The sequence below is a fragment of the Megalops cyprinoides genome, chromosome 9 (assembly GCF_013368585.1).
Source record: "Megalops cyprinoides isolate fMegCyp1 chromosome 9, fMegCyp1.pri, whole genome shotgun sequence".
NCBI classification, from domain to species: domain Eukaryota; kingdom Metazoa; phylum Chordata; class Actinopteri; order Elopiformes; family Megalopidae; genus Megalops; species Megalops cyprinoides.
In genome coordinates this window covers 5,647,714-5,661,159 of record NC_050591.1, presented here as the reverse complement: position 1 = coordinate 5,661,159, position 13,446 = coordinate 5,647,714, and the positions used below count along the sequence as shown (strand labels likewise).

Sequence of the window (13,446 nt, the reverse complement as noted above, 5' to 3'; positions counted from 1 at the left end):
TGACTCCCAGAGAGTCATGAGGAGATTATGAATGGGTGGCCGGGTGAGCCCGCAGTAGGATTTAATTACTATGAAGGACATGTCCGGGACAGGGAAGCACCCTGTGAGCTCCCCACTGTTATGGCAGCATTTACAACCACCCGCTGAGAATAGTCTACATTATAATCTGCAGAATTCAGCCATACCAGATCCCCAAAACATCCCCTCACAAAATCTCATGTTTCAGACACAAACTCAGACATACAATCAGTATTACCACGTCTTTTTTATTGGGAGCCTTAGAAAAGGAATAAATGCAATTTCAGGTGGGTTACAGGGTACAGAAAATCAATGGTGCCATTTGCAGAGAGACTTAAGTAGCCCATGCCGTTTATGAAGCAGCATCTATAATTACAGGAGGATGTTTGGCTAAGGAACTGACAACCAGTGGGTCTCGCAGGGAGTTATGGGCCACAGAGGTCATCCATACAGCAGGTGACCCCAAATGTCTCCACACACTTCTCCTCGCACGTCCGAGAGAAAACCGTCCCTGAGAGAGAGAGAGAAAGATAGAGAGAGAGGAATAAAGTGTGGTACACAATGAAACTGAAACCTGCATATTTTCAGATTTCAGTATTGCTTCCCTCTCTTAACAGATGCTTTCTTATTTCAGCACCTCCTTTAAGCTCTGATTTCAGCAGGTTGTGATGTGTTCTTTCTGCTGTTGCTGGCTGGACAGTGACACATTTACATTTTACATTTATTCATTTGGCAGACGCTTTTATCCAAAGCGACTTACATAGGTTACAGTTCATTACAATGTTATCCATTTATACAGCCAGATATTTACTGAGGCAATTGTGGGTTAAGTACCTTGCCCAAGGGTACAGCAGCAGTGTCCCAGCGGGGATCAAACCGGCAACCTTTCGGTTACGAGTCCTGCTCCTTAACCACTATGCTACACTGCCGCCCATGACACATGAGGCTTCTGCTCATCTTCTTTCTCTTTGGAAGGATATTGTCCTCAGCATGGCCTATCCTTCTCAGGTGGCTTTTTGGGTTTTGTGGACCTGGGTTCGTCAGTTCCACACTGTATTTCTCTGTGCTTGTAGATTATCCTTGGAAGCATACCCTTGAACTGCATTATATGGCTATTTCACTGCACGTGTGCTCCTCTATGCAGAAACACAATGCTATAGCGATATTGTCCAAATAACAAGACATTCGTCTGTGTGCTGTGATTCCTGACTGTGTCTAAGACCTCAGCACAGCAGTGCAGCTGTACATAGCATTGCATGTAAAACTGAAAGTATTTGTGCTTCTTGCTTGCACTTGGCACACCAGATGTTCAGCTGTAAATGTGTCCAATATTAGATCAGGAAGTGTGTGCGTGCATACCGTGACACACGCTCCCCCTGCCACTGCATCCCCTTAAAGGGCTCTGATAGGACAGGAGACCTCCTCACCTGTCACCTCTGTCCTGCAGTACATGGCGGAGGCGGGGCACTCCGCTGGAGTCTTGCACTTTGGATCATTCTCGCATGTGTAGCACTGAAGAGATTGCACTGCAAGACAGGATGAGATATAAGCAGCTTGGCTCTGACACGCCTGGTGACAGCCACACTCTGATTAGATATAATGTATGCAAAAAGGCTGAGCAATCAGACACAGCGGATGCTTCACTCACTCGACCAGCTCACAGTAGGCGTTTCTCATTACCAGCGGGTAGCAAGAGGCATTCCACCTCTGCATTCAGTGCATACATATCTAAGTTAACCACATAGTTGTTATTAGCCATATGACAGCCCTAAGGCAACTAGCAGTACCTGTTAGCATCTTCATTTAGCTATCCAACTTCCTCCAATGTATGACTGACACTCACTACACATATAAGTGACAGGCTCAGCAAATCCACTCTGCCTTCCAAACAAACTAATGGAAAGCATTCACACTGAAAAATATGGTCATTGCACCGATCACTAAACATGCACATGTATAATAACAGAGGAATAAAGCATATGTGTACAGATTTTAATCACCTTTAAGATGGCTATATATGTGTGTTAGTGTGTTTATGTGTGTGCGTGCTTGTGTGAGTATGTATGTGTGTGTGTGTGTGTGTATATATATGTGTAAAATCAGTGCTGTGCTCTCTGTATGTGTGTGCGTGTGTGTGTGTATGTGCGTGTGTGCTCACGTGTGTGTGTGTATGTGTGTGTATTTGTGTGTGTGTGTGTGTGTGTGTGTGTGCTCACGTGTGTGTGTGTATTTGTGTGTGTGTGTGTTTGTGTGTGTGCTCAGATGTGTGTGTGTATTTGTGTGTGTGTGTGTGCTCACGTGTGTGTGTATTTGTGTGTGTGTGCGTGTGTGTTTGTGTGTGTGCGGGAGGGGAGCGTTTCTCACCTTGAGAGGTGCACAGCAGCACCAGCAGCAGGCAGAGCAGCTGGACCTTCATGTTGGCGGAGTGTTTGGAGATGCGGCAGAGCAAAGCCACCTTTTATACGGCTGCTCCCGCCCCTGCGCCGGCTGCTTCCTCAAACGCATCATGTTACATGCATTCACAAGGCTCTGCTCCAGCCAGCGTTCCGGCAGAAGCTCAGGTGCGTGGAGGAATCGGTGAGAGGGGCGGGCTTTGCAACATCATATGTTGTGACGGGGAATCACTGTGCCCTCAGGACTGCTTTCCGAGAAAGGTCAACAGCTTAGCCCACGTTTATCATCCCAACAGATGATCATAGATGTAGATGATCATAGTTTGAAACAAACCTCAGCTTTTCATCTGTTATTTGTAACAAGAACCCCATGGAAAGTCATTAGTTGATTTTGAAATCATTGGTCCGTCCAAACAAACTCAACCCTGGGTTTTGAGTTCTCTTGAGTTGTCCCTTCCTCTTTCTTAACCAAGTACAGTGTTTAATTGGGATGGCCAAGTTGGCATATCATGTGATATGATCTCCAAACACTGAGGCTGAACAAAAATCTGAGGAAGAAACATTCAATGTCCTACACTGAGCTCCAGTACAGAATTCAGCTTGAAGGATCATGCTGTTGCTGCAGAGCCAGTTATTTTAACATGATCCAAGAGTACCAGGGGTCAGTATTCTTTGTATGGGTTACCTTCCTCTATTAGTTGATCAGGCTGGTCCAGTTGTGGTCTTGCTGTGGCTAGTTATGGTCTTGTTGTGGTTGTAGCACTACAATAAACCCTTACTGTGACTCTGATTGTATTCTTGCAGTGTTGACCTAAATGTTCAATTTAATAACAATAGTTTAATTCAGAGACAGAGTCCTCAGTTATCATATGGAAATAGCTTCTGACCATTTGGAATAGGGCTCCAAGTGACTTTTATTGCACCTATTTATATTTAAAGCCATATGATTGTTATATTTCAAAACAGATATGTGTTGCATTCCTTATGAATCATTTCTCTTTGCCAGCTCATTTTCAGAAAAAGGCTGGGCTGTGCTCAGGTGTGTTCTCAAATGTACAGGAATGTGGCCTTGAATGTGAACCAACCTGCAGTGCTCTGGTGTGACATTCTGAATAATGGGATTAGTATATAATACAGAGAGCTACCTGGTCAAACCAGCCAGAGGACATTCTGTGGAAATCACCTGAGCAGCAACATGCACAGTAGCTCCAGGTGCTTAAGCTCTGCATGTGTGACTGGATATTTATCCGCACACAGTTTTGCCATGACGCTGTGAAAAGTAAATGCACTGCTTTAAGATGGTGTTTCACTATATATGCATGTGCATGGAAACCTGTTTGCTGTTGTCTTGTGAACAGACCCTGAATGTGTTCATTCTGCTTTTACATCGCATCACTGTAGTGTCCAAGTGGTTATTATATGCATGTAAAAGGTGAAATTGATTGTAATAGATGAGCCAATTCTTCTCGACAAGTCTCTTTCTACCAACTGTATGTAGACATATGGAGGAAATTAAGTTCATTTAAATTAAAATATGGCAATCTTTATAACAGTGCATTAATGTGCAACAAATGACAGGTACAGAATTCCTAATGGAGTCATTAGGATTCTACATCCTGAATTCCAGTCTAGAATAGCTGAAATCAAGTGGGTTTTCCAGCTCTCTTAAAGCACAAACACTCTCACAACTGTTGTGGAAGGATCAGTTAAGTAAATGTTCCAACACAAACACTGTAGCCCTTCGGGACCAGGGCAGATTAGCCTTACTGGAACACCTGGGTTTTTCAAACTCATAGCCCAAATACGCTGAATTAAACTGAAAGGCTTAAGTCTTTAAGTGCTCATAAGTTTGTTGTTTTTTAAATTAAGACTGAAGCTTTACCATCATTGTCTCCTGCAGATTAAATCTCTGTCTCACATTTCATTCTCACATAAAAGCAAAAGAGAGAGGCAAATGTGCCGCATAAAAACGCTACCAAACCAGCCCTCAGCTTCTCTGGTGGAAAACGTGTTGCTCGCTCGAAAAACCACTTCACAACACCTACCTAACACACAACACATTCAAGCTTGCAGATTCTTATCTACAAACCCACCGATGCTAATCTCACCCCGTTGACACATCTGGACATGTTTGCATGAAAACATGCTTAAAACCTCACAGTGTTTTTCTGTCTCTGAAGACTACCACACTCACAACATGTCAGTACTGTACACTTATCCTGGAGTATCTCTGTGTGGTTTGTCATGTATTCTGGGCTCAGGTCATACCAATTCACATCAAAGATCGGGGCTACATTACCCTGGTCCTCGAGGACCTCAGTACCTGTAGGGCTACTCTACTGTAGTCCTGGAGGGCTGCAGCGTCTGTGTGCTTTTGCTCCAGCCCACCAACTCCCAGCACCCACTGGGCTGGAACTAAACGCTGCCTCACTTTAGCCGCTTCAGCCATCAGACAGAAGGAAGTGTCAGGGGAGGATTGTTGCTGATTTGTCTGGATTGAGCCAAATTAGTTTTCCCTCTCTAGCTCTACTAGTGTAAACACATCTGAAAAACCTGTTTGATTACTGTGTCATCAAAATAATGCTGCAGGGGGCAGTGGTGGTTCTAGCAAGATGACTTATGCCACAAGTGGTCATGTCATTGTGTTTCAGAGCCCCCTACTGGACTACTTTTAAAGTGCAGCCGGTCATCTGTGCTGATAATGTGCAATACCCAGTTCTCAAAGTTCCTCCCCTCCTGCAGTCAGCACCACATCAAGGCATTTAAAATAATGCCTTTGATCATTTTACATCAGTTTTTCCGCTAAAGATGGTACTTCCTGTTTGAGGCCATGATCCTGGAGGCTTGCATGGCGGTGTGGGACTGTTTTTCCTGATTCTCTGCATTTGTTCTTTGTTTCCACCGGGGTTAACCGCTGACCTCAGAACAGCTGATCTACTCCATCCAGTGCGCTTCAGCATGACAGGAGTTTCTATTAAAAGAGCAATATCAGTGTCTTTTCCCTCGCGACTGGAATGGAGAGGTTAAGCATTCTTCTGGTGAACATAATGTGGCAATTTTGCATTAGTTAGTGGTTTTCAGTGGTCATTCACTGATATTTGCCATCATTCACATTGCTGCAGGCTAGAGTCCGCTTGCAGTGCCACTGTGGCTCCCCCTCATGTTGTACCTGTGAGTAGCTTGAATGACATGGAGGTATGCCTCTCCTCCCGTCACTGGCCCCTTAAAATCGGGCAAGGGGGTGTGGGGAGAGGTGAGCTCACTGTGGTGCCATTAGTGATTTCAAACTGTCTGAAAAACGGCAAGCAAGCATACAGAAAATACCACTCAAGACTGCTCACTAATGGTACATTTTCTTATGTCTAATTAATAATTACCAAAAAAAATCACATAAAATGCTTTGTAGTTAAATGAACAAGAGTCTCAGTCCTGGTTAACAACACTCCCAGACCAGCATGCACCATGCACAACACCATAAAAACATCACCACAAAGAAGCAAGTAATGGAAGTAGTACAAGTAGCAGGCGCTAGGTGGTGGGGATAGGATCTGAGGTGCAGTCTGAAGAGGTGGATGCACTGGAGGATGGCCAGTGATTCTGCTGTTCTCACCCCTGTAGGAGGTTCGCTCCACCACTGGGGGGCCAATACAGACAGGCATGGTCGCTGGGACGACAGCCCCCACCAGGAGGGAGCAACCAGTTGCCCTAAAGTTGCAGAGTGGAGGGATGAGGTTGGTGCGTAGGCTTTGAAGATTGATCAGAGGTATGAGCGGGCTGCCCCATTCACTGTTCCCTAAGCCAGTAGCAAGGTTTTTAACTTGGTACTGAGCCATCACAACAGGCTTGGCGCCTGGAGAAAATACAGAGGGGTGCACTTTCAATCCATGGGGGGGCACAAAATGTCATATCTTAAAAAAATGTAATAAACACTATGTAGACATCCAGATACATGGAGACAACTGGGAGGGCCATCTGGGGGTGCAATACACCCCTAAGCACCCCCATAGCACTGGCCCTGAGTCACAGGAAGCCAGTAGGGTGAGGTACTGAAGATAGTGACATGACTAAGTTTAAGCATTTAAGGTATTTTGGCAGTTAGCACATTTAACAAATGCCCATCTCTTGTAAGTGGTATGAGGCTGCTGTATTTAGTCATTTAAGAAAGGCTGTGATCATTTCCCTGTACGTTGAACAAAGTGAAACCGTCAGTTTGAACGTCTTTTGTAAACGTTTGCCTGGTTTAACTGAGTCACGTGTCTGTTTTTTTCTCCAGCAGATGTCACTGTTGGCTTCAATTTCAAAGCCATGTTATCATGGCGCCCTTTGTAACTCCTTGTGACTGAACATATACAATCTTCCACGACCTGAAAGCACTTCTAATTAAGCACAACAGGCCCTACAGCTGCAGCTGAGCGAATTCATTATGATTTTCAGCTCCGTGTAGCAATGCTTTGTGGCACATTGAAATTATTGGAACATGGACTAAACACAGGCATGTATCTCTCCCTTTTTCATGCTGTTGGACCTGCCAGTTGTTCTGCACTATACTCTGTGCAACATCCACTACAGAGGAGTCCAGTTCAGTGCTGCAGGACTCACCCTGCACTCAGACACAGCACATGCATTTTACACAAAAAAAAAAAAAATTAGAAATGAAGGTTCTTTTCCTTCAGATTGAATGTACAAGGGAATGAATCTTCAATTTTCCGCTGCAAGGTATTTTTTTCTGTATTGAGGAACAGGTTATTTTAATCTGGTTTCACAGCCATCAACCTTATATTATCTTATATTCTATTATGTATGTATGTACATGTGTGTGTGTGTGTGTGATCATGTACTGTATATGTGTGTTTGTGTGTTATCTGTGTTTCAGACAGGTGTGACTTGTTAACCAATGGCTGATTCTAACAGATAATTCACACAGTTAAAATGAACTGGTTTTAAATGAATATAGATGTATTATTGGAACTTTGCTGAATTAGTTTGCTGAATACAATTATCACACACTGCTAAAACATTTCAGTTTTCACAGTGTGAGTGTTTCTGTGTGTGTGTGTGAGAGAGAGAGAGTGAGAGAGAAAGTATGTGTGTGTGTATTTGTGTGTGAGAGAGAGTTTGACTGTGTTTGACTGTGACTGTGGGGTGGGGGGTTGGGGGTGGGGGAAGGTCAAGAGGTGAGGGAGTTACGTGCCACATCCCCTCAGTTCAGCCATAACCCCGTGTTGACTCGGGCCAGGCAGTAAAACCATTGATTCCCTGTCCCCTTGCCCAGGGTGTGTAAATTACCTAAACAGGGTCTTGCATTACGCCTCGTAAATTTGCCCTGAGACGTGTCAGAAGGTAATGAAGCGCTTTTCTAATCTTCCAGCCCTCCGGCTCGTCAGCAGATTACAGACGGCAAGCAAGGGGGCTGGGGGGGGGGGGGGGGGGGGGGGGGCTAAGATGGCCGCTTTGTGACCGAGCTCATCTCACCATTCACAGCTCACATCTGGCTCTGCCCTAAAATGCGCAAAGACCATTATTTTACACAAAGAAATGTCTTCTTATGGAATGTGCTTCTGTGCTGTTGAGTTTTGATATGTGGGGACAGGCAATTTGGCAGGCTGGCACTGTCTTGGACATGCACTTCAACAGTGAAGGGCGTTTTAATGCCATTTATCTGCTCTGAAACTGTATCAGTTCTCCTTTACCACAGGGAACCGTTATACTCCTGGCCTCCGATGAAACGTCCTCAGGATTTCTTCTGACACATTGGGCATGTTTCTGAAACTTTGTATGGATCAGTCACTCCCTGTATATTTGTGTTCAGCTTCCTCCTTGCCACTTAAACATGAGAGCGGCTGAATACTGAATTTCAAGGACACTGCTTATTTAAGCCTTACGTAAGCCTCCAGGAGAGTGGATGAAATAATCATGGGGCCATGAGGATGAGTTTTTGTCAGGTGTCTGGTGAGGGGTTATTGAGTCTGAACGTTGGGGGAGGCTGTCTCTGCTCCGGTTCCCTTCGAGGTATTGCTGAGACCACAGGAACGTGTGAATCTGCTAACGCGGAACCCTTGCAGCGTCACAGGCCCTCGTGGGCGCATGACTGAGGGATTGTGGGAGGTGGGAGTGGGGTGGCGTATTTTTAGCAGCTGATTAGATTGCTAAATCGAGCTCACGAGGTCCGGGGCAGACCCCTCTTTTTTTTGTCAGGTGAATGGAAATGTAAACACAGCTCTTCCATGCACCCAACATGACACTCTGCCTTTAACTCTTGAGTTGCATATTTAAACAGAAACTTTGTTTTGGTACCGAAAGAAATGTTTTCTTCTGCAATTTAGGTGACCAGTAGACTCATGAAACCAGCAGGAAAGAACAGAAATGCATTCAACACTTTTAAATTCAAATCTGTCACTCAAAGTTAAAGGCAAACACAATAGCAGTTACAATCAATTTCCTACTGAGTCTCAGTAGGAGATTGATTGTAGATTTTAGAATTTAGTTATAGATACATAATCCTAAGTGTTTATGTACTGTCCATGTGTACCTTTTAAAAATGGATATGCCGGTATTCCTGAAGCATGTTTTCCCAGAAGGGGAGTAAATTAGCATTTAATTTCTTGGGAAGACTTTGTTCTTGTGGGTGTAGAGGAGTAGGCACACAACCATGCTCCTCTGGCCACTGAGGGCAAGTGAGTCACAGCTCACAACTCCAACAGGCACTACTCCGCCCCTGTGCCCCTGCGTGTCTCTGATGACCTTTGACCCTGTGTCCCTCCACTACTGGTACTATGAGAGTTTCTGGTCCAAGGTTGTGACCTCTGGAAGGTTGCTGCAGCCGCTGCTCCCCCTCCACAGCTCCAGAGGGGTATGCGAGAGTGCTGACCTGCGGTAACCTCTCAGTGGCTCCTCTCCCTTATATGGGCCAGCTTCCTCCATGCCTTGTCAGGCGCGGGGTCAGGACAGGCTCCCGCTCTCTGCTCTGGCCTCGGTGTTCGCCCCCTCGGGAGTGCCCCGCCGCCGCGTCCCACGCTCCGGGCGGAAGTGCGCCCGCCTCGACCCTCTCCATCCTGCTTTTGTGACTCTGAAGGTCACTCGAGATTAAGGCCTTTCTAAAGGCTGAACTTGGTGTGGACGTTCAGCCCAGCGTCCACTCCGTGTGCAACTCCCCTTGGCTTTGTGTTTACAACTGGAGCTGTCTTACTCCGTCCTCTTTCCACGTGCCAGCTCATACGATTTTGATGAGGGGGCATTTGATCTGGCTGCTAATGTGCTTGCAGTAATGAGCGTAGGCTCGCTTGCTGGTTCTTCACAGTGTACCCTTACACCTGGCTTCAGCTGGCCTCTCCGTCAGGGCTGTTCGTCATTACTGATTTTCCCACATCCTGATCCCTGCTCCTGCTGCTCTCCTCCACCTGTGTTTGGGTCTCGGTGCTCCTCTCTGCTTTAGACAAATCCAAGAGTCTTTTCCTCTTGCCCACTATGCTCTTTTATTTTCAGTGACCATGTAACTCAGTGTTGTGTCAGTGAAAGGGATATTTTACATTACATTATTGCCATTTAACAAATGCTCTTATCCAGAGTGATTTACAATTTTACCCATTTATATAGCTGGACATTTACTGAGGAAATTGTGGGTTAAGTACGGTGCCCAAAGGAATCAAACCTTAAACTTTTCGGCTTGCGAGCCCAGCTCCTTACTGCTACACCATACTGCTGCTCACTGCTGCCCTCATATATCCTGAAATGACACATTCAAAAGGCTGTGTGTCAGCGCCCCCTCAGGTGTCAGATGTTCTTTTTAGGGCTGGAGTTGGCTGGTCACACAGGTAACAGTTTCTAGGGTGAGTCTTATTGGAAGGTTGTGACCCGCTTAGGGTGCTTAGGGTGCATGTTTACAGCTCTTGTGTTGCATGACTATGCCACATGTTTAGGTGTCACCCTGTTCTATGGTTTCTGACTGAGGGCCATGGGGACAGCACAGTCTGGCAGGGGATGACCATGTCCCCAGGTGCACATATCACCCCCAGCCCCCCTCACATCCGCCCTTTTCTCCTCGCTGTTTTTTTGGGATGCCTCAGATGAGGCAGCTGTATCCTCCCCCGTCGCCTGTTTATTCTGGCACCCCTGTATTAGAACAGAGGAGAGTCTGTGTGGGGTGAACGAGGGGTGTGTTTGGGTCTCTGGTACACTCTGTCCTGCTGTCGGTTACATACAAATCACTCTGAATCAAAAATGAGTATGCATAAAAGGTTTTCATGCGTGTTTTTTGCTGTGTTTTAATCACAGTTCCTTCTTTTTCCAGTAAACAGTAGTTTGTTTTTGAGCAGAGAGTCCATGAGGCTGGATCAGGGAGGAAGCCACACGGTCTGTTTCACAGGAATCTCTGCATAAACGGACCAGAAATCAGACCGAGTTGCGCGAACTCGCAGCAGGGAGACAGTCACATGGCCGCAGCAGGGGGCCGGGTGGAGGACACCCTGCAATATGATGGAATGCAACTTTTTTTTCTAACCCCGGAGGAGATGGGAGGGGGGCGCTCTCACATCTCTCAGACCTCAGCCCGGATTAAAACCAGCATGGCACTCATGCCACGGGGATGAACAAAATTCAGGTCAGATTCCTCTGAAGATGTCAGTCACATCCCTGCCCCTTGCCCAATGGGAGAGTTCGCCCTCTAGCTGCACACCACGAACTAGGGGTGAAAGGAGAGGGCGGGCATTAGCATGTCAGCAGTGTCTGGGTTGTCCTGTTGCTGTTTTCCCCCGTGCTTTCGCTGGAACAGTTTTACACAGATTGTGAGATGTGGGGAGCCTGACGACCTGGCTTGCAGTAGCAGGCTGTGCTAATGCACAGCCTGTTTGCTTCTCTTCCTCACTTGTAGCAGAGTGTGATAATAGTGTGAAAACTCACAGCCAAGGGCAAATTGATTTCTGTGTTCTTTTATCATTGTGATGTCACAATGAACCCTTTGTGAACCCTTTGATCTGGCAGTGATCCAGCATCTGTTGGCCCCTGAGTGACCTCTGACCTGCTGTGACCCTTAATCCTCTCCTATGTTTAGGACACAGCTACTAATTACTAAAGGTGTGCATTTCCCCTGACCCCTGATGACCTCTGTGACCTTCCTCTGTATGGGTCAGATCTGTACCAGAGGTGAGCAGACTGAGAGCACTTGGATGTGAAAGCATTGAGTGAAAAAAGATCTAAATACTGGTCTTTCTAACACTATAGTTGCACTGAAGAAACAGGAAAGGGCATATTTCTTCAGTGCACCTTAAATCAGGACTGTTCACATACCAGCCCCCTGCTATAGAAATTCAACCTAAAAATCAGTTTGCCAATTAGTAGGTGAGATTCTGTTAAAGGTAGTTCTGCTCAACATCAATACAGAACTGAAACATTTTGCCAGGACAGGCCAGGCCTGTGTTTTTAGAACCATTTAAAAACTTGACATGGAGACCCAGGGGCTAGACTGACTGCTGTAAAATGAAAAGAAATCTTGGCAATGTTCATGTGACCTGGTATTTCAGGGAGGCGGGGTTAGATGAGTCAGATATTAGTCAGACTTCCAGGATTTTGTATCTATAACTTAACTCTAAAATCTTGTCTTCTGTTTGAACTCATTTTATCATGCAACAGTCATTGTGGCAACTGTGAGATTTATGACAACAATCCCTAGATTTTATACACCTACCTGGTATTTCCCTTCATATTTTTTCTTTCTGTTGGTGAACAAACAATTGTGGCTCAGCCACTTTATTATTTTTACTTTAACACAACAAACTATTATTATTACTTAAAAATATTTTATATGGGTATACATTGTGAGCAAACTTCATGTGGTGTCAGTAATCTCTGACTGGGACAATATCTGCTTGCCAGAATCACTTCAAGTTGTTTTGTTATGAAGTATCTGTTTTTTCTTCTTGCACACTGCTGGTGTTATCTGGTTAAATTTGGACATTAATTAGGGGTTCGTTACATAGTTACAAAGCACCTTTCTGGACCCACAGTAGACATAATTATAAAATGGGGCCGGTATCTGAGGACCAAAGGGTGCCACAAACACCGTATTATTGGAGTTGCTTAGCCAAATTTAGCATAATGTGTAATTAAGAGACAAATTAAAACAGAAATACTCAGCGTAGTGTTGTCTCATCATGTCACTGCAAACCAGTAAAAGCGTTCGATACTCCAGGGCGGGATTAAAATGGAGCATTGATGTTTCAATTTTCTTGCATAAAAAAAAAAACGAGCACTAATCCTTTTGTGGCCCATTTCTGTCTCAGCTGGTGTCCTATTGTTTCAAAGGAAAAAGAAGATTTCCCCTGGTGCAAATATCTGCATGGTTTCCTTCACCTAAAAAGGGTTCGTCACTTTGGGAGCAGGGGGGACGTGGTGACTTTCAGGCAAGGGGACCGGGACACGCAGATTCATCCAAATCGTCAGTGGTGCGTCTGCATTCCCCCAGCCTGATCCCCACTCAAACCCCGCTATTCCCACGCTGTCCCCTGTAATTAAATTTACAAACTGCGTGGTATTATTCTGCCGCCTCTGATACCTCAGCATTGGAAAATGTCATTTCCACCATGTGTGTTTTAATAGGATAGCGAAATAAACCCGTTTTCTGCTCGTCAATTACCCATTCTCTCCTCGCAGTGCCAATTAGGGAAAGCGGCGTAAGAAAGGAGATTAGCTGAGCCGTTTGGAGTTAAGAGCCAGAATTGTTCCAAATGTTCCAATCAAAACCTGGGGTCCCTTTGCTCTCTTATGCATGTACGGCCTTCTAATTGCCGAGTCTCCCGACTGTCAAGAGGTTTCCTCTGTCCAGTATTGGGGTTCAACTTGCGGACAGACAACGTCATGAAACACACTGCGCCATGGTCTGCTATCTGGGAGGACTTTAACTTTAATTTCAATTTTAAATGAGGAGACAAAATAGTTTAGATGTGATATTAATAGACAATGTATTGTATGAGAGAGAGATATGCCAAAGTTCTTCTGGTGTTTTGTTCCTGCCTTTTTTCCTGAAAAAACCTAATGTGTAATC

At 45.3% G+C, this 13,446-nt stretch overlaps 1 protein-coding gene across 1 annotated transcript; it reads right to left on the bottom strand.

Annotated features, from left to right (window-relative positions):
* Nucleotides 1–250: 250 nt before the first annotated feature.
* On the bottom strand, nt 251–2,467 carry ly6d (lymphocyte antigen 6 family member D). The gene is made up of 3 exons (XM_036535941.1): nt 2,383–2,467; nt 1,446–1,544; nt 251–529 (listed from the first exon to the last, which is right to left on the bottom strand). The coding sequence occupies exons 1-3, from the start codon at nt 2,432–2,434 to the stop codon at nt 444–446; spliced, it is 237 nt and encodes a 78-aa protein (XP_036391834.1). The 5' UTR covers nt 2,435–2,467; the 3' UTR covers nt 251–443.
* Nucleotides 2,468–13,446: the final 10,979 nt, after the last annotated feature.